Here is a 21,313-nt window from a genome sequence, read left to right on the forward strand (position 1 = left end):
TGGCATTCGAGAGAAGGCGAATGTGCCATAAGGACATGTGAAGGTTGTCTTTTCTTGGTCTTCCGGGGCAATGAGAATTTAGTTATAGCTTGAATACCCATCCAAAAAATAATAATAAGACCGGCCCGCAAGACGATCAAGCATTTGGTCCAAGAACGGCAATGGGAAATGATCCTTTCTAGTCACCTTTTTCAAATTCCGGTAGTCCATGCATACCCTCTAACCCGTCACCGTACGAGTCAGAATAAGTTCATTGTTGTCATTGGTCACCACCGTCATTCCTCCTTTCTTTGGCACACATTGTACCGGAGAAGTCCGCGAACTGTCAGAAATTGGATACACCACACCGGTGTCAAGCCACTTGATGACTTCCATTTTAACCACCTCTTGCATGGCCTCATTGAGTCTCCTTTGATGTTCAAGAGACGACCGAGCATCCTCCTCCAATATTATCTTGTGCATGCAAAACGCGGGGCTAATACCCCGAATATCCGCCAAGGTCCATCCAATCGCCCGCTTGCGCTTTTGAAGAACCGCCAAAGTGGCATCAACCTGCACGTTAGTCAAGCAAGAAGAAAGAATAACCGGCAAAGTGAAATTAGTACCAAGAAATTCATACCTGAGGTGAGGAGGAAGTGGTTTCAACTCCAACACCGGTGGCTCCTCAATAGATGGCTTGGTAGGTGGAGTTTTGTGATTTTCAAGATTAAGAGATAACTTCCTCGGTTCATAAGAATACAAGCCCATGCCATGTAATGCGTTTACACACTCCACCCTTCTAGCATTATCATCAACATCAATGTTCAATAGCACGGTCTTAAGTGGGTCCTCAACATTTGCCATTGCGCTTGTGTCATCCACTATCACCGCTGTGACAATGTCAACAAACGAGCATATCTCAGTGCTATTTGGTTGCCTCATTGATTTGCATACGTGGAACACCACCTTTTCATCACCAACACGGAAGGTCAATTCTCCTACTTCCACATCAACCAAGGCCTTCCCCGTAGCTAGGAAGGGCCTCCCAAGAATAATAGGCACCTCGAAATCCACTTCGCAATCCAAAATTACAAAATCGGCCGGCAATATGAACTTATCAACACGAACAAGGACATCATCAATAATTCCCAAAGGCCGCTTCATTGACCGGTCCGCCATTTGAAGCCTCATAGAAGTTGGACGAGGTTGTCCGATTCCCAAGGTCTTGAAGACCGAATATGGAATTAAATTGATACTTGCCCCAAAGTCACAAAGGGCTTTTGCAAAGTCGGCACTTCCAATGGTACATGGGATAGTGAATGCGCTGGGATCCTCAAGTTTTGGAGCCATAGAATGCACAATTGCGCTCACTTGATGGGTCATCTTGATTGTCTCACACTCCATTGATCTCTATTTTGTAACCAAACCTTTCATGAACTTTGCGTATCCCGACATTTGCTCGAGTGCCTCCACCAAAGGCACATTGATAGTCAAACTCTTCATCATTTCAATGAATTTCTTGAATTGGTTGTCACCCTTTTGCTTGGCCAACCGTTGAGGATAGGGCGGAGGAGGTCTAGGTAAGGGTGCCTTGGCTTTTGGCACCACCGGTTTGGGTATATCAATGACGTGTTCCCTAGACGGGTTCATGGCCTCTTGAGTCTCCTCCTCACCTTCATCAATTTCAATTCTCACATCATCATTTGCACTTGGTTCAACAACATCCTCAACTACCAACGGGATCTCATCATTTTGCAACTTATCTTCATCCACCGTAACTTGGTTTCCTCTTGAGGCATGCACATCACCGCCTCTTCCACTTCGCGTTGTCACTGCCATCACATGATTATTGTGCCCACCCTTGGGGTTTACTACCGTATCACTTGGTAGAGCACCCTTTGGGCGAGTATTTAAAGATTGAGAGATTTGGCCTAATTGCACTTCCAAGTTCCGGATAGATGTGTTATGGTGAAGCTAATTGGGCCTCGGAATCTTGACACTTTTTCATCATTTGCTCAAACATGCTCTCTATTCGACCCATGTCATTGCCCGACGAACTCGACCCTTGAGATTGAAACAGAGGCGGGTTATTGGGTTGTTGATACATTGGGGGCCTTTGAAAGCCTTGCCCCTATTATCTTGTCCACTATTGTTGTTGTTCCGATTGTTGTTCCCGTTCCAATTACCTTGATTCCCCGAATTATTGTTCCCCCAATTGCCTCCTTGATTGTTGTTGTAATTCCAATTGCCACCTTGTTGATTGACCCAATTACCTTGGGCTCTCCATTGTTGATTCCCTTGATTACCTCTATTCCCTTGGTAGTTGTTGACATATTGGACTTCCTCACTTTGGTCATCAAAACCTTTGTTCGAATATCCACCACCATCATTGTTGTTGTCATATTGTTCACAATTACTTTGAGGTTGGTGTCCTCTTTGCCTCCTTTTCAACATAGCAACCCCTTCCATTGCGTTGACTTGGCACGGGTTTTGGACTTGTTGCAATTGCGCCTTTGCCAATTGATTCATAGTTGTTGTAAGCTCGGCTATAGCTTGACCATGATCATGCAATTCCTTGTGCAAATGGATGACCGTGGGGTCACCTTGGGGCACATTTGCTCGGCTTTTCCATGCCGAAGAGGTGTCGGCCATTTCATCCAGTACATCACATGCCTCTTGGTAAGAAAGTTTCATAAAATTCTCTTCGGCCAATTAGTTCACAATGCATTGATTTGTGGTGTTGATACCCCGATAAAAGGTTATTTGAATCATAGCCTCGGTCATGTCGTTATTAGGGCACTCTTTCACCATTGTTCTATATCTTTCCCATATCTCATGCAAAGGTTCCGTTGGCTCTTGCTTGAAAGCTAGAATTTCATCCCGAAGAGCTGCCATATGACTTGGTGAGAAGAACTTGGCAATAAAATTTTCCGCCAATTAATCCCATGTTGTAATAGAATGATTGGGGAGCCTTTCTAACCAATCCAATGCTTTACCACGAAGAGAAAATGGGAAAAGCCTCAATCTCAACGCATCCTCGGACACGTTTGTCTGCTTGCTACCCCAACATGTATCCACGAACCCCTTCAAGTGCTTGTAGGCATTTTGGTCGGAGGCACTCGTGAAATAACCTCTTAGCTCGAGCAAGGTCAGCATAACATTTGTGATTTGAAAATTCCCCGCCCGGATTCGGGGAGGAACAATAGCACTGGCGTATCCTTGATTTGGTAGAACTCTGGGAGCCACTCTCGGCGGTGTAAAAAGTGATCGCAGCGGACTCAACCTGAGGAAGTGTGGGCGCTAATACTTTTACCCAATAGCGGTATCGGGGTCAATTTTCCACAGGGAACTTCAATTTGGAGTTGCGTGTTTGTATAGTCTAGGACTATGTTTTAGCTCCTAATTGATCTTCTAACATTTTTGGTTTTCTTTTGATTAATAGCTATAATTTATCAACTACAATTGTAAAGCAAAGTTATGCTAAAATTATGATTCTAAGTTGTATGCAATATAGAGAAAGGCACTAGGGCCGTGGCATATACCTAGGTGGTCAACTAACGGGTAGAGATTCCTAATGCAAGAATGATGACTATGGGACTTATGCTATAACCGTTGCACTTTTGCACTCACTCTCACACCTCTCGGTAGAGAGAGTGATTTTGCCCAATTGACTCTCTCGAGACCAATTGGGTAAGCCAATTTGCCCAAGCAACTTATGGTTCAAGTTGGGTAATTACTCTCTCGAGGTTTAACCCGTTAATTGAGACTACCATTCTCATGGGTCCATCCCAATTCCTTGTTAGAATTAATCTTGGGGTCATAGACTCTCTTTCTCAAGAAGAGTCAAGACTCACTAAGCTAGAATTAGTGTTTGCAACCACCAAATCTTAATGAAAACGTAAGATTAATTCAAATAACAAATACCCAACATCATTCATGCACTAAACAATCACACCCATTAATTACCCACACTAGGGTTGAGCCACAACCATAGCTAATGGGTTTAGCTAGCCATAATAGGAACATAAATTGAAGAAATAATAGATGAAATTGACATAACAATTAACTACAATGTTAATATACTCAAATCCACGTTAATACTAGAAGAGATTGCCCAAATAGGCTAAAATCATGAAATCCTAAGTTCAGCTGCTCTATGCTCTCAAAACAGATCTCAACAAAAACTGCTAAAAAGTAAAATGTTTTATTTATACTACACAGGAAAAACCAGACAAAAATACCCCTGAGGGTCTAGCGCGGACCGCGCATAAATGACGCGCGGCCGCGTGCACTTCATCCACGCGGACCGCACTGATTAGGTGCGCGGCCGCGTGGGCTTTTGCCTTGAATGATTGAGTCTCGGATACTCTTAGGCGCGGACCGCGTGAAAAGGGGCGCGGACCGCGCAGCTTGACTTGAAGATATCATGGCCTCTGAACTTTCCTGCGCGGCCGTGTGGCAGAACAGTGCGGACCACGCATGTTGACTTGAAGATGTCCAGCTTCTGAACTCTCCTGCGCGGCCGCGTGACAAAACAGTGCGGACCGCGCAGGTCCATTTGATCCGCCCTTTCAGTTGTCTTTTGACACTTGGCAGATTTCACTCTTTTTGAGCCGATCTTTAGTATTTGTCATCTTGTCGCTCAAACCTGCAATCAAGCGCAACTTGTAAGCATTTTGGGACTAATTTCTGGCAGTTAATGCACAAAGCTTAAGTAAGAATGGGTTTAAAACATGTAGAAATCACAGTTATCAGGCACCCCTCGCAATCCACAATGGTGGGTAACGGTCGAACTTAAACTATGTAAATTTGTCATTTTAACAAGTAAACAATTTTAACACATATTTGCAAATAAAGGTGGTTTCATATATGATCAGGGAAGTTCAGATAATGAAAGTAAGAGAGGTTTGAACAACTTACACATGTATATGTAAAGGAAAGGATGTTTGGGGGATTTAAACATAGGGGAGTTAGGAAAGGGAAGTCCTAAGTTGATTAGCCTACAGGATCATACCCATGCAACGCCCGGTAATCACTCCTCAAGGAGAGGGGCTAAACGTTGCATTAACGCACAAGTCATCATATCCTTTTTCTACCCATTACCCTCCCCTTAGTGGTTATATAAGCGAGTTTAATTAATGACCCCTAAGCGTGCTGCTACCCGTCCCTTCCTTATGGTCCCGGAGGAATTTAGGACCTCTAAATTTGGACAGTTCTAGATCACCTAAGGTTTATAAAAGGTAAAAATCTAGGCGACAAGCAAATACATGTAGGACAAGAAAATAGGGACAAACAGTTAGAAGGCTCACATTTACCTCAGCACGTATACAGGCAAACAAACAGCACATCTAAAACACAGATTATGAAGAAGTTCAGAAATCCTAAGAACATGGTATCTAGATAAATGTTACAGATTTAGGATATGCATAAAGAGAGTGGCAGAATCCTAACCAGCTTGACTACTGGTTTTATAGCCTGTTAAGCCTGGATAATTTCACACATAAACAGAACTGGTTTCACAGTTATTTAACGCCATAAGTCTTGCCTAAGTGTGTATATGCAGTCACAATTCTAGAGAGACATTTTGAAGTCCTTTATCCTATAGGCATGCTTTCTAGTGATTGTAATTAACACATCGTTGAAGACTATTAAAGAAACGCGTAGGATAATTAATTAAACTGATGCAGAACCTACAGGCATGAGTTCTAATTAAACTGATTTAGATCCTATAGGCATGAGTTCTAATTAAAATTGATTTTAGATCCTATAGGCATGATTTTTAAAGTTGATTTTAGATCCTATAGGCATGATTTCTAAAGAGACAAATTTGAATATATGCCGTAATGGAAAGTGAACCTTAGTTATTTTATTCCCTATAGGCATGTCGTCTAATCATGTTAGTAAAGTAGGCAAAACTCATTTCAACCGCAGCAAACCCTATGGGCAAGTTATCTAGCAAATACATTTCAACCAAAGCAAACCCTATAGGCATGTTATATACCCAGCTTTACCCACAAAGCTATATAACTACCCTCCCTTTTCACTAGTCACCCCAATATCTGTTTACAATTAATTATTACAGACCAATGATCGAATAAAAATTGCATAAATAAAATATAAATTAAGCTATAGGGAGCCTGACGTAGGCCTAAAGCAAATCTTGATGTACCAGGCCTTCAGTGGTCTCAAATGCTCAAAGGTTTCATAGCCAATTTCATGTCCAGGTGTGTCAGAGTTCCCTAAGGACCTCAAGGATCCCGGGCAGTGCTCACACCCAGACTTTTCTCAAATAAGGACTGGTTCATGTGCAATGTGAAAGTGCCAGCCCTGATATGCCAGAGTTCAGAGAGATCTCAGGGACCTCTAAACAGTACACATACCAGAGGGTCAGGACTTAATAACCTAAGAACAAGTGAGAGTATTTGACATGATTTGAAAGAGTTTTGATAAACCAGTATAGAGAGGATTCTTAGAAGTGAAAAGATTTTCTGAAAACCAAGGCTAGTTTGGTGGTAAAATAGCTTGAGAAAAACATGAAAAAAACATTTTGACATCAGAACCCAAGTCACAGAACAAACAGCTTCAGAAACACTTTGGGGGAAATAGATTCCACACATGGAGAGAGGGGATGGGGACACATAGAATACACTCTAGTGTATAAGCAAACAGATGCACAAACTTCTCAAGAATTTGTAGAATTGATAAGTTAGTTAAAAAGATTACAACAAAGACATGTTGAGAACACATAGACCTTGGACATGACCAAAAACACAACTAGAGTTACCTTTAAGGGCTAGATGACTTAGCAAGATCTCATTATTAAAGCAGAGTAGGCTAGACTTAAATGAACAGACTAGGCAAGCACCACACAAACACTCATAGTTTAGAGATACTAATCACATATAGAACAAGAAGAGTTCAGACATGTTGGGTGAGACAGTAGACATGCAATGTAGTTTGGACTTGCTAAGGAGAAAACAAAATGCATGTAATTACCACAAGACGGGATTGGGCATGCTAAACAAAACAGTAAGCAGCTCATTGTGAGTAATAAACTAATCACAGATTCTAACAGGATCATCTCTAACATGCTAAGTGAGACAATAATTAGGCAGTGTGATCTAAGCATGATGGTTACACATTGAGCAACATGACAGTAAACAATAAACAGGATTGGAAGTCACAACTAATGAACTGGAACAACAATGAAACACATAGAGTTTTTGGACTTTGAATTTAATCAGGACATACCAGTTAAGGAGAGAGAATACATAGTATATAGCAGATATGGTACAAATAGCTAGCCTTGGCTTACAGCCGGCTAGGTCAGTGAGAATTGCAAGTAATAGAAGAGAATATAGCTTTTGAGAGTGTGGGAGTAGTGATGAACTAATGTTCGTCCCTTGAACTGAGAGTAGAGGAGAGTATATATAGAAGTTTAGGAGTGGAGTAGAATAAGGTAAAAGAGATCAGATTTCAGCAATTAGGGAAATTACAAAATCAATCACACAAAAAATTAGCGTAGTCTTCTTTTAATTAAGGACAACTACTCAACGGTTAAAGGACATGAATCACTTAAGGAAAGAAAATCAAATCAAACCTAAGTAAAAAGGTAAACAAGCAGGAGTTTAATTAAGGAAATAATCGTGAGGAATCATTAACATTACAGGCAATAAGGTGATAAGAATAATTAAAGTCGTAAACAAGGGAATGAATCACGAATCAACACATAATTTTTAACCAAGCGAATCAGTAAATCAAAATTCAAAATAATACTGATTTAAAGAGAGGGAAAAATATCAGATTTCCATAAATAGACGAGTAGGCTGAACAAAACTTCATAAACACACATAAATTAGCCAAGGGATCGACTCAGAAACCCTAGTAGAGATGAACTAGGATAAAGTCACATGATACTGAATTAGACTAAGAAAAATCATGAAGGTCAAAGCACAGAAATAAACAAGGCAACAGGTAACACAGAGAGATTCAAAATCAAAGCAAAAATGTAAGAAATTAGGGCTTTAGCATAAATCAACTAAGGTTCAAACGATATTAACAAGAATCAGTCAATAACACTTAAGAAAATATGATTAACACTTGAAAATCATAAAGGCTTTGAAAATGTGAGTTCAGTAAACCGTAGTTTTTAGAAAAACCGGAGAATCGATTGAAAACCATAAGACTTTCCTGAAAACATGTGAAATGAGTTCGATTCATCTCAGATCTGGACAGATCTGAGAAGATCAAAGGGTAAAAAATTAGGGTTTTTGGAAAGGTAACAGAGACATGCACAGACTTAGGAAGCTATAGATTCAAGACGAAAAATGAGAAAGATCTTACTCAAGATCAAACTAAATGGCCTAAAACCAGCAAGAAAACCCAAGGTGTAAAAAGACTGCCTAGGTCCCTTGAGGATCTCTTCAAGGATCCAAGAAATGGAGACACCATAGCAAGTAGGAGGCCATTAGAGGCCTGAGGTGGTGAAGAACTACCATAGGAGGGAAGTAGATGAATAACATCGCCTGATGATTAGGGTTTAGGTAGAGAGCATTCGAGAGGAGGGGATCAGATGACGGCGGGGAAGAGTGGTAAAATGATTAGGGTTTGGGGGGTATAGGTTAGTTTAATTTAGGTAAGGGGATCAAAATGATCAATGGCCAGGATTTAACAAGAACTGGGTCGGTTAGATAAAGGGGTTTGAGCCTAGGGTCTTTAGGCTGCCTGATAAGGGTATTTGGGCTGGTGTGAGATTTAAAATTGGGCTATCTAATTGGCTAAATCCGAAAATAAGAGGTCCATTTATTAAATACCCAATTAATTGATAAAACAGTTTTAGAAAATAACTAATAGGTTGTAAAAAAATGATTTTCCTACCTGGAAATATTTTAAAATAATTACTTAATATTTAAAAAATATAAAAAGCTATTTTCTGGTAAAATAATGTAATGATGCATGCAAGAAGGCATGACAGATGAACCAATCCCAGAAAGAAGATATGAGCCCACGGCGTCAAAACCAGTTGGAACTGGCTTCCACACTTTCACCTTAGATGACGTTAAAGTTTCAAGATGGCCTCAAAGGATCCAAGACTTTTTGTAGCTATAATTGCAAAGTAATTGTAATTGCATCTTAAAACTACAAATGTGGCTATTTGTACAATAATTGAAACTTAGTACAAATGAAAATGATAAAATTAAGCCACAAAAATTATTATATAAATATTTGTGATGCAATCAATGATTTATTTTATAAATAAATTGGTGAGAGAAATTAATTAAAATATTTTAAAAATGCAAATATTGTATGAAAAATATTAATTGATGCCTAGGCATAGTTTTGAAAATATTAGGGAAAAAATTGGATATTAACAGCTGCCCCTCTTTACCTGGGAAGGATGAAAGAGTTTTCGGGTAAAGAAATGATGGCCAATTTTGACCAGATGGGATGTTTTGAAAGATAGAGGCCAGACTCTGGTCTTTGAGTTGCCTACATATCCCTGGTTCTACAGGAATCAGGCTATGTATAGTTCTGGATCTATCGGTGGAATATACTGATGAAGGCGATACAAGAACGAATACGAGATTTCGGTATAGGTAGTTATGGTGGATGGTCAAGTTTCGAGATAGTTGAAGGAACTGGAGCGAGGTCATTCCTGCTGGGATAGCGGTTGCTTACTGGTCACCTACAGATAAAGAGACTCTACAAACATGTACTTGTGCGAAAATTTTAACATGATGCAGATTCCCTTTGGACCATGAAAGTTGTCTTCAGATGGTTAGGGATGATGTCTTCAGACCATGGTGTCCTGGGCTATGAATTGTTCAGTGAGGGATTTACAGGCCGTGAAATGATGTTCTCGGGCATGAAGATGGTGCCTCCGAACCATGACGCCTTCGAATAATGATATGCAAATTTGAGAGATCCTCAGGCCATGGCATGATGTCTTCCGACTATGAGGATGATGTCTTTTAGACTATGGCGCCTTTGGATAGATTGGCGATATTTCAGCCCATTAGATGCAATAATATGATGTTAACAAGACAGGGCTTAGTCTTGTGAAACGAAGGGCAGAGCTTAGCCCGATTGAAAAACAAACAGATAGTACCGGGATAGAGCAATATTTATGCAAGGAGGGACAATGCTTACTCCCATGCAAATGTAGAGGCATGGATTAGCCTCATGCAAGTATGGAGGTAGGTATTAGCCTCATGCAAGTATGGAGGCAGGGATTAGCCTCATGCAAGTATGGAGGCAGGGATTTGCCTCATGCTATGGAGGCAGGGATTGGCCTCATGCAAATATGGAGGCAAGGATTATCCTCGTGCAAATATGGAGGCAGGGATTAGCCTCATGCAAGTATGGAGACATGGATTAGCCTCATGCAAATGTGGAAATAGGGATTAGCCTCATGCAAGTATGGAGGCAGGGATTAGCCTTATACAAATATGGAGGCAGGGATTTGCCTAATGCAAGTGTGGAGGCAGGGATTAGCCTCATGCAAATATGGAGGTAGGGATTAGCCTCATACAAGTATGGAGGCAGGGATTAGCCTCATGCAAGTATGGAGAAAGGGATTAGCCTCACGCAAATATGCGGGACATGGCTTAGTCCCATGCAAAGAACGAGTAGCAAATAAGGGTAGCATATTTCTTAGCTGGAGATATATTCGGTGTCTAATGGCCTGTTTGATAGTGATTTTGCTTTGTGTATACATGTTTGCGAATGCTATCGCTACATCAGATGTGCCTGCGTTCAAAGAAAAATTGTAAGTTTCGTGAGGGGAGGTTGGTTTATGCTTCTGTTCGCTGGCCTTGCTTCGTTCCGTTCTAGAGGCCTTATTTGAGTTTCCCTGGGTAACACCTGACTTTTACAGAAATAGGGTTTTCAAAAATATGTAATTATTGATAAAAATAGAGTCATATTAGAAACATATTGAAATATCAAGTAAGTTTTAGATGAACTACTGACTGTAACAAATTTCAGAGACATTGCAGCTCTCTCGTGTTAGAATTTTGAGGTTCTTCCTCAAAATTCTGCCCCAGTTTGATGGATGATACTTTAGCCGTTTGCGAGTAACGAAACTTGTCGATCTTTCTTCAGAATTTTGAGAATCCTTCTCAAAATTCTGCCCCAGTTTCTTAACCAATTTCTAATGCAATGGCGTTGGCTGGACTTGCTCCGAAATTTTGAGGGTCCTCCTCAAAATTCTGCCCCAGTTTCTGATCTTGGGGGAAATGGAAGTTTTATTATGACTTGATCGAACCCACATGGCTGCCTACGTATCCCCTATTAAATGGGAATTAGGTCAAGCGTAGTTCAATTACATCAGATGAGAAAATGTAAATAGTCTAAGCATAGTATCTCTTGACTGCGTCTGAATTGATTAGTTTTGGCCAGATTTCTCCATCCATTTCTGCAAGTATGAGTGCTCCTCCTATTAGCACCCTATGAACCATGTAAGGACCTTGCCAGTTGGGAGAGAATTTCCCTTTGGCTTCGTCTTGATGTGGGAAGATCTTCTTCAGCACCAGTTGTCCTGGTGCAAATTGTCTTGGTTTGACCCTTTTGTTGAAAGCTCTAAACATTCTGTTCTGGTAAAGTTGACCGTGACATACTGCATTCAGCCTTTTTCCATCTATAAGGGCCAATTGTTCATAGCGGCTCCTTATCTATTCTGCATCGTTGAGTTCGACTTCTTGTATGATCTTTAAAGAAGGAATCTCTACCTCGGCTGAGATGACAGCTTCAGTACCATAAAACAGTATGTAAGGAGTTGCCCCATTTGATGTGTGAACTGTAGTGCGATATCCCAACAAAGAAAAGGGTAGCTTCTCGTGCCATTGTTTGTGGTTTTCTACCATCTTCCTTAATATCTTCTTGATGTTTTTTGTTGGCGGCTTCTACGGCTCCATTCATCTAAGGTCTATAGGCTGTGGAATTTTGGTGCTTGATTTTGAAAGTTTCACACATGGTTTTCATCAGATCACTGTTTAGATTGGCCGCGTTATTAGTAGTAATGGACTCGGGAACTCCGAAACGGCAAACAATACGATCTTTGACAAAGTCTGCGATGACATTCTTGGTTACAGCTTTGTAAGATGCAGCCTCTACCTATTTTGTGAAGTAATCAATGGCTACTAGAATAAACCAGTGCCCGTTTGAAGTCGTAGGCTCGATAAGACCGATGACATCCATTCCCCAGGTGACGAATGGCAAGGTGAGCTTGTGGCATTGAGCTCATTTGGCGAGACTTTTATCATATCGGCATGCACTTGATCAGACCAAGATATCATCAATGAACACAATAACAAATGAGTCGAGATAAAAACCGAAACAAACTTTTCATCAGATGCATGAATGCTGCTGGGGTGTTGGTCAGCCCAAAAGACATCACGAGTGTTGCACCCCCTTTTCTGGAGTTCGGGTTTCGACATTCATAGGGGAACAACTAACAGATTATGGTGCGTTAGGGCACCTAGAACGATTAAATCTTGTAACTAGTTTGCATTACTAGAGATAAGGGTAAGGTCTAGAAATGAACTTGAGGGGAAGGTGTTAGGCACTGATCGCAGCGGACTCAACCTGAGGAAGAGTGGGCACTAATACTTTTACCCAATAGCGGTATCGGGGTCAATTTTCTACAGGGAACTTCAATTTGGAGTTGCGTGTTTGTATAGTCTAGGACTATGTTTTAGCTCCTAATTGATCTTCTAACATTTTTGGTTTTCTTTTGATTAATAGCTATAATTTATCAACTACAATTGTAAAGCTAAGTTATGCTAAAATTATGATTCTAAGTTGTATGCAATATAGAGAAAGGCACTAGGGCCGTGGCATGTACCTAGGTGGTCAACTAACGGGTAGAGATTCCTAATGCAAGAATGATGACTATGGGACTTATGCTATAACCGTTGCACTTTTGCACTCACTCTCACACCTCTCGGTAGAGAGAGTGATTTTTCCCAATTGACTCTCTCGAGACCAATTGGGTAGGCCAATTTGCCCAAGCAACTTATGGTTCAAGTTGGGTAATTACTCTCTCGAGGTTTAACCCGTTAATTGGGACTACCATTCTCATGGGTCCATCCCAATTCCTTGTTAGAATTAATCTTGGGGTCATAGACTCTCTTTCTCAAGAAGAGTCAAGACTCACTAAGCTAGACTTAGTGTTTGCAACCACCAAATCTTAATGAAAACATAAGATTAATTCAAATAACAAATACCCAACATCATTCATGCACTAAACAATCACACCCATTAATTACCCACACTAGGGTTGAGCCACAACCCTAGCTAATGGGTTTAGCTAGCCATAATAGGAACATAAATTGAAGAAATAATAGATGAAATTGACATAACAATTAACTACAATGTTAATCTACTCAAATCCACGTTAATACTAGAAGAGATTGCCCAAAATAGGCTAAAATCATGAAATCCCAAGTTCAGCTGCTCTATGCTCTCAAAACAGATCTCCACAAAAACTGCTAAAAAGTAAAATGTTCATTATACTACACAGGAAAAACCGGACAAAAATACCCCTAAGGGTCTGTCGCGAACCGCGCACAAATGACGCGCGGCCGCGTGCACTTCATCCACGCGGACCGCACTGATTAGGTGCGCAACCGCGTGGGCTTTTGCCTTGAATGATTGAGTCTCTGATACTCTTAGGCGTGGACCGCGTGAAAAGGGGTGCAGACCGCGTGAAAAGGGGCGCGGACCGCGCAGCTTGACTTGAAGATATCATGGCCTCTAAACTTTCCTGCACGGCCGCGTGGCAGAACAGTGCGGACCGTGCAGGTTGACTTAAAGATGTCCAGCTTCTGAACTCTCTTGCGCGGCCGCGTGACAAAACAGTGCGGAACGTGCAGGTCCTTTTGATCCCCCCTTTTAGTTGTCTTTTGACACTTAGAAGATTTCACTCCTTTTTGAGCCGATCTTTAGTATTTGTCATCTTGTCGCTCAAACCTACAATCAAGCGCAACTTGTAAGCATTTTGGGACTAATTTCTGGCAGTTAATGCACAAAGCTTAGGTAAGAATGGGTATAAAACATGTAGAAATCACAGTTATCAACTCCCCCAAACTTAAACCCTTGCTTGTCCTCAAGCAAATAAAATGCGACCTACCTCTCAATGGACAACACTCGAGAAATTCCTGTTTATCCTAAAATAACCTCAACAAGCCTCAATTGGAACTAACAATTGCCCTCAATGCGAATGCATTATTAACACATTTAAACTTTGCAAACTTGTGGATCAAGTGCGACGCAAGAGCATCAAGAGTTGACACATTTCATCAAGGAACCTTTCTCAATTTCTTTGGTCATTGTGGAACCCAAACTCACACATCCTCGACTTTCCCTGATTGAACCTCACCTTTTTAGAGAATTTGCACACAAACCAAGGTGAATGGACTTCTCTCTCATCTCTCACAAAGAAAAGGCCCTAAGTCCGGCTCTAAGTACCATATGCTTGCCCCTTATATAAGTATCCACTAATGTAGGCTTCCCTCAACTCAAGATCATATAGGGCTTTTGAGGAGTCATTGTGAAGGTTTTGGGTAAAGGTAGGACGTGTTTTTGTTCAAATCTTCCCTCAAGCACTTCCTTTGATTTATTTTGGCACACTTTCTTGACTCAATTGAGTAATTCACTTCTCTCAAGGGGTTGAAGAGACGCATTATCACTCTTTCTTTTGCAATTCAAATCCTTTCTCCTCTTTTTTTTTGAATTCCCTTTTTGGTTCTTATTCATTTTTGTCTTTCCTTTTGTCTTTTTCTCTTTTTCATTGCCTTCCTTTTCTTTTGCTTTTGCGCCTTTTTACCACATTGATGCCTTTCTTGTCTCTCCCCCCAAACTTAGACATTTGCCATTTACTCAAGGGAAAATTTGGGTGCCAAGAGAGGGTTTCGTTAAGAACGGGTATAGGCTTGTAGCTTGGTTCATGAACGAAAAAGGTTTAAGGCTCAAAAGGGTTGAACTAGGGATTATTTCAGTGGTAGGTCATGGGAATTGTTCAAATTTTGCATTTTGGATCAAGGAGAGCCTATAATCACGTCTCAAGTCAAGTTCCACCTATGATTTCGCCTCAACAAATATTCAGGGCAAGTTTTAGACCATCGGTTGAGTACTTGGGCTCAAGATTCGAATTCTCACTACACACACTCAAGGATTGCCTAAGACGGAATCGAGGGCCCACAACGACCTTAGATATGATTCAAGCGCACAATGGCCCAAAATGACCACATGATGATTGTTTGGTCAACACAAGAGTCTCAAGGCCACAACTTTCACCATCCTAAACACAACATAGTGTCTTTGACCATAGGATCAAAGGCAAATGTGCTAGGTCCAAGTGAGGCTTTGCCTGAGGTACCCTTAACTATAAAAACTTGAAAATCAAAAATCAAAAAAAAAGAAAAAAAAAGAAAAATAAAAAACGGACTCAAACCCTTAAGAAGGTTGTTACGCCATCTATCATTGGGAAGAGCCACCCGGTTCGCACAACATCTACCCTTGGAAAGAACCGTAGCATTAAGAAAACCAAGGGCTTATTGCAAACGCCAAAACAAGACAAAAAGGCTACGAGCCTAACTTTGCAACTAAGATGAAAATTTTTATTGAAAAATAGAAAAACAAAATAAAAACCGAATGAATATGTACAAAAGGGGAGTAGAATATACAACCAGGGGGAATGAATATATACATCGAATCTGAAGAGCATCTGGAATGAACAGTTATATACAAACCATCTACCAATTACTAATGTCAACAAGCTAAATGTAAAGATACTATGTACAGTAATCCAGCAGTTAATCAAAATAGTAGGGCCACACCCCCACAAATAAAAGCTAGCATTGTCCTCAATGCTAACTACCAAATAAAACAACAAAAATCAGCAAAGGATATAGAGCGGCCCCTCAAGCCTCATCAAACTGGTCCCTAGCCTGCTGCTGCTGGGCTGCTGGGACAGGTGTCTGCTCCTAATCCGGCTCATCAACTGGTGGAACTGAAGAGGGCTCAACATCTGCATTACTAGACGGGCCCACCTGAGCTGGAGCCACCTCGATCACTATTCCCTCTGTGCAAGGGAGCTTTCTCTTCTTCCTTGGCCTATCCTCCTCTGCCTGTGGCTGCATTGCTGCTGGCTCTCCAGATGGATCTTCAAATAGTAAGTCGAGTGGCATCTGATCCGCTAGCATCTTGTCCACATGCACTCTCAACTGTGCAACTGACTCCTTGGAAGCTTTCTGCTTCCTTAGCTTCTTGTACTCCCGAGCCAACTTTTCCAATGCCTTTCCATGTGCCCCAACTGCCTTAGTTGATAACAACTAGGTCGGGAATCCAAATTAGAGTAAGAATTTGAGAAGTAAATGCGGAAGCAATAACAACAAGGAATTGAACAACTAGAATTAAAGAGACGAAAATAAAGGATATGGGACGAATTCAAGGAAAGAATTCCAAGAACTTCCAAGAACGTAAGTTCTATAGCCTTGACAAGATCAAAGTAACAACGTCTTGATTTATGGAAGAAATCAAACGCCTTTACTTAAAAAGCAAATCAAAACAATAGATTCGGATCTTGACCACTTTACGAGTAACTTGAGACAACAATTAATAACTAGTATTAATCGCCTTCTAAGAATACCACAAAGGAATCAAAGATATCATAAAAGAGAAGTAATCTTACTACCTTGAACTAAGAACTAGTAAAGGTTGAAAGATAAATCTCAAAGCACAAGTAACAAAGGTTCAAAAGAACTCTCAAAGTATGATATACTTAATCAATAAATGTTGTGTCTTATGAATGAGAAGAACTCCTTATTTATAGGAGTTAAAAGCACTTAAAATAATGTAGGGGGTTGCTAAAAAGTCATCTAAATTAGGTAGGGGGCTGCTAGGGGTCACAATAGCCATCAAACTTAGGTAGGTGGCTCCTAAGGGGTAACAAAAGCCATCAAAATTAAGTGGGGGGCGGCCAAATCCTTTTGGGGCAGATTTGGGCCTTAAAACTATTAGTTTGGGCCATTGGTTTGGACTCCAATTGGGCTCCTTTTGAAACACCCCCTTTTGGACCTCTTTTAAGGTCATTTTGAGCCTTATTGGTGGACTTCAAGGGCTGATTTGGTAACCCAATCTTCCTCCTCTTGGACTTCAATTTGGACTACCAAATAATTGTAAAACTTGGACAATTCATCTCCTTTGGGCTTGAGCTCTTCCTCTACAATTAAAAGCTTCTTTATTTGCCATTGAAGTCTAGCAACCTTAGCTTGCAACTCTTTAGCTTGAGATCTTGTAAATGGCCTTGGAGCTTCCAAAACTCTATCATCTCTATCATTGTCCTTAACTATATCCTTGTTCTTGATGCTATCATTCCCCCCTTCTTGAAAAGAATTCGTCCTCGAATTCGATCCTACATCAAACAAAGATAAGTCAGCAACATTAAATGTGGCACTTACTTGGAACTCACCAGGAAGGTCCAACTTGTAAGCATTGTCTCCAATCCTTTCAAGGACTTGAAATGGGCCATCTCCTCTAGGATGCAACTTTGACTTCCTTTTGGAAGGAAATCTCTCCTTTCTAAAGTGAACCCAAACTAAATCTCCAGGTTTAAAAATAACTTGCTTTCGTCCCTTATTCTTTCTCAAGGCAGTTTGCTCATTTTTCTTCTCAATTGCAAGCCTTGTTTGTTCATGAATTTTTTTCATCATCTCAGCCTTTGTCCTACCATCAAGATTAGCAATATCATTAGTTTGTAATGGTAATAAATCAAGGGGAGTGAAGGGATTAAAACCATAAACAACCTCAAAAGGAGACATACCTGTAGAAGAATGAATTGTTCTATTGTAAGCAAATTCAATCATAGGTAAGTGATCTTCCCATGAAGTTAATTTACCTTTCAAAACAGCCCTCAACATGTTTCCTAAGGTTCTATTAACTACTTCAGTTTGTCCATCAGTTTGTGGGTGACAAGAAGTAGAAAACAACAATTTAGTACCTAACTTCCCCCAAAACACACGCCAAAAGTGGCTCAAAAACTTAGCATCCCTATCACTAACAATAGTTCTAGGTATACCATGAAATTTGACAACCTCTTTTACAAAAAGATCAGCAACATGTGAGGCATCATTAGTCTTTAAACAAGGAATAAAATGAGCCATTTTGGAGAACCTATCTACCACAACAAATATACTATCCTTACCATATCTTGTTCTAGGCAAACCTAACACAAAATCCATGGAAATATCAATCCAAGGCGAAGTAGGAACAGGTAATGGCGTGTAAAGACCATGTGGTAACACTTTAGATTTAGCTTGTTTACATTCCAAACACTGTGCGCACATTCTTTCAACATCTTTTCTCATTCCAGGCCAAAAGAAATTTTCGGCCAGTATGTCTAGTGTCTTTGGGACTCCAAAGTGTCCCATAAGCCCTCCACAATGTGCTTCCCTTACAAATACTTCACGTAAAGAGCAATTAGGAATACACAACTTATTTTCCTTAAAGAGAAAGCCATCTTGGAGGTTAAACCTCTCAAAAGGACTCAACTTACAATCTGCAAAATTTTTGCCAAAATCAACATCATTAGCATAAAGTCCCTTGATTTGATCAAAACCCATTAATTTAGAAGTCAGGGTAGAAACTAAGACATACCTCCTTGAAAGTGCATCAGCAACAACATTTTCTTTCCCTTGTTTGTAAGAAATTACATAAGGAAACGTTTCAATGAATTCAACCCACTTAGCATGCCTTCTACTAAGCTTACCTTGACTCTTCAAGTATTTCAAGGATTCATGATCAGTTTTAATGACAAACTCTCTTGGCCACAAGTAATGTTGCCATGTGGCTAAAGCCCTTACCAAAGCATATAGCTCTTTGTCATAAGTGGAATAGTTCAATGTGGCTCCACTTAACTTTTCACTAAAGTAGGCAATAGGTTTAGAATCTTGCATCAAAACAGCACCTATTCCTTTGCCCGAAGCATCACATTCAATTTCAAAAGATTTAGAAAAATCAGGCAATTGTAACAATGGAGCAGAACATAACTTTTCTTTCAACAAGTTAAAAGCATCATCTTGTTCTTTTCCCCATTTAAAAATCTTATCCTTTTTAATAACTTCAGTTAAAGGAGAAGCAATGGTACTAAAGTCTCTCACAAACCTCCTATAAAAACTAGCAAGTCCATGAAAACTCCTAACTTCAGTTACACTCTTAGGTTTAGGCCATTCTTTTATTGCTTTGATTTTCTCTTCATCAACCTCAACTCCTTTAGAACTAACTACAAAACCCAAGAAAATCACACGATCCACATAAAAAGTACACTTTTTAAGATTAGCAAATAAAAATTGCTTTCTAAGAACTTCAAAAACTTGTTTTAGGTGTTCTACATGCTCTTCTAAAGTGTTAGAAAAGACCAAGATATCATCGAAGTACACCACAACAAATTTTCCATGAAAATCCTTAAAAACATGATTCATTAATCTCATGAAAGTACTAGGTGCATTAGTCAAGCCGAAAGGCATAACTAACCACTCATAAAGCCCATATTTGGTCTTAAAAGCAGTTTTCCATTCATCTCCAGGATTCATTCGAATCTGATGGTAACCACTTTTTAGATCAATTTTAGAAAAGATTTTGGATCCATGTAATTGATCCAACATGTCATCAAGACGAGGAATAGGGTGGCGATACTTTACCGTAATCTTGTTGATTGCTCTACAATCCACGCACATCCTCCAAGTTCCATCCTTTTTTGGTACCAATAGGACGGGAACCGAGCAAGGGCTCATGCTCTCTCTCACAAAACCTTTCTCAAGCAACTCCTCAACTTGCCTTTGAAGTTCTTTTGTCTCTTCTGGATTACTCCTATAGGCTGGCCTATTTGGGATTTGTGATCCAGGTACAAAATCAATTTGATGCTCAATGCCACGTAAAGGTGGCAATCCATTAGGAATATCTTCTGGAAAGACATCTTCAAAATCCTGCAAAAGAGAAGAAATACTACTTGGCAAAGAAGAAGTTAGCAACTCAGAATTAATCAAAGTCTCTTTGTAAGTAAGTAGTATTATGGGCAGCCCCTCTTTTCTTGCATTTAAACACTCTTTGGTTTTTATATAAAAACTCTCTTTTTTTCTTTCCTTAACCTCTTTCCTCTCACCAAGACTGTCTATTTTTTCATTCAAACCCTTTTTTATCTCTTCTCTCAAATTGCTGCCCTCTCTCTCTTTCTCTCGGCCATCTCTCTTTTTTTCTAATTCTTGGCCTTCTTTCTTTTCTTTTTCCTCAAGCTCACTTTTTATCTCTCCCCTTGGTTTTCCCATTGTTTCTCTTAATCTCTTTTGATCTTCAAACACTTGAGAAGGAGATAAAGGTGCAAGATTAAATTTCCTGCCATTTAGTTCAAGAGAATATCTATTCTTTCTTCCATCATGAAAAACATTCCTGTCATACTGCCAAGGACGACCCAGTAAGATATGACAAGCTTGCATAGGTATTATGTCACAAAGAATATCATCCTTATATCTACCAACATTAAATGAAATCATGCACTGTTTGTTTACCTTTAGTTCACCACTATCATTTAACCATTGGAGTCTATATGGAGTAGGGTGTTTCATGCATGCAAGTCCCAATTTTTCCACAAAGTATGAACTCACCACATTAGCACAACTACCACTATCAATGATCATAGAGCAAGTTTTTCCCTTTATCCCACACCTAGTATGGAATATATTCTCCCTTTGTTCTTCACTATTGCTTGCCAAATTGATAGTCATAATCCTTCTAACTACCCCAATCATGCCCTCATTAGGTAGTTCTACATCATCTTCATCACTCACATCTCCCTCTTCTTCTCCCTCACCTTTTTCACTCTCATATCCTCCATCTTCTCTAAGAATGATGTTTCTTCTACTTGGACATTCATGCATCATATGTCCCCTTCCTTTACATTTATGACATTGAATAGAACTAGAAGGTGTAAAAGGTTTAGGGTTAAAGGTTTTACCTCCCTCTTTGTTCTCAAATTTACCTTTACCCTTGTCTTCTTGAGGTCTAGAAGAACTCTTCATTTCATTATATGGCCATGGCTTCTTGGAGATGGTGCTTGTCCGACCTTTCCACGAGCTAGTCTGCTTTCTTTTATTTTGATTTTCTATCTTTATAGACAAATCAACTAACTCATCTATTGTTACATATTGCTGTAATTCTACTACATCAGCTATTTCCTTATTTAAACCATTTAAAAACCTAGCCATTATAGCCTCTTCTTCCTCTATACAATTAGCTTGGATCATAGCCATATCCATAGCCTTAAAGTACTCATCCACAG

The 21,313-nt window shown here is 40.0% G+C and overlaps 1 protein-coding gene across 1 annotated transcript; it reads right to left on the bottom strand.

Moving 5' to 3' along the window:
• Nucleotides 1-15,965: 15,965 nt before the first annotated feature.
• On the bottom strand, nucleotides 15,966-19,970 carry LOC138871328 (uncharacterized; the record flags this gene model as incomplete). Its single annotated transcript, XM_070149201.1, has 4 exons — nucleotides 15,966-16,294; nucleotides 18,305-18,755; nucleotides 19,191-19,278; nucleotides 19,441-19,970. Coding segments are annotated over 4 exons (1,398 nt in total), but the record flags the coding sequence as incomplete, so codon positions are not given.
• Nucleotides 19,971-21,313: the final 1,343 nt, after the last annotated feature.

This window comes from Nicotiana sylvestris, chromosome 6 (genome assembly GCF_000393655.2).
Source record: "Nicotiana sylvestris chromosome 6, ASM39365v2, whole genome shotgun sequence".
Lineage (NCBI taxonomy): Eukaryota > Viridiplantae > Streptophyta > Magnoliopsida > Solanales > Solanaceae > Nicotiana > Nicotiana sylvestris.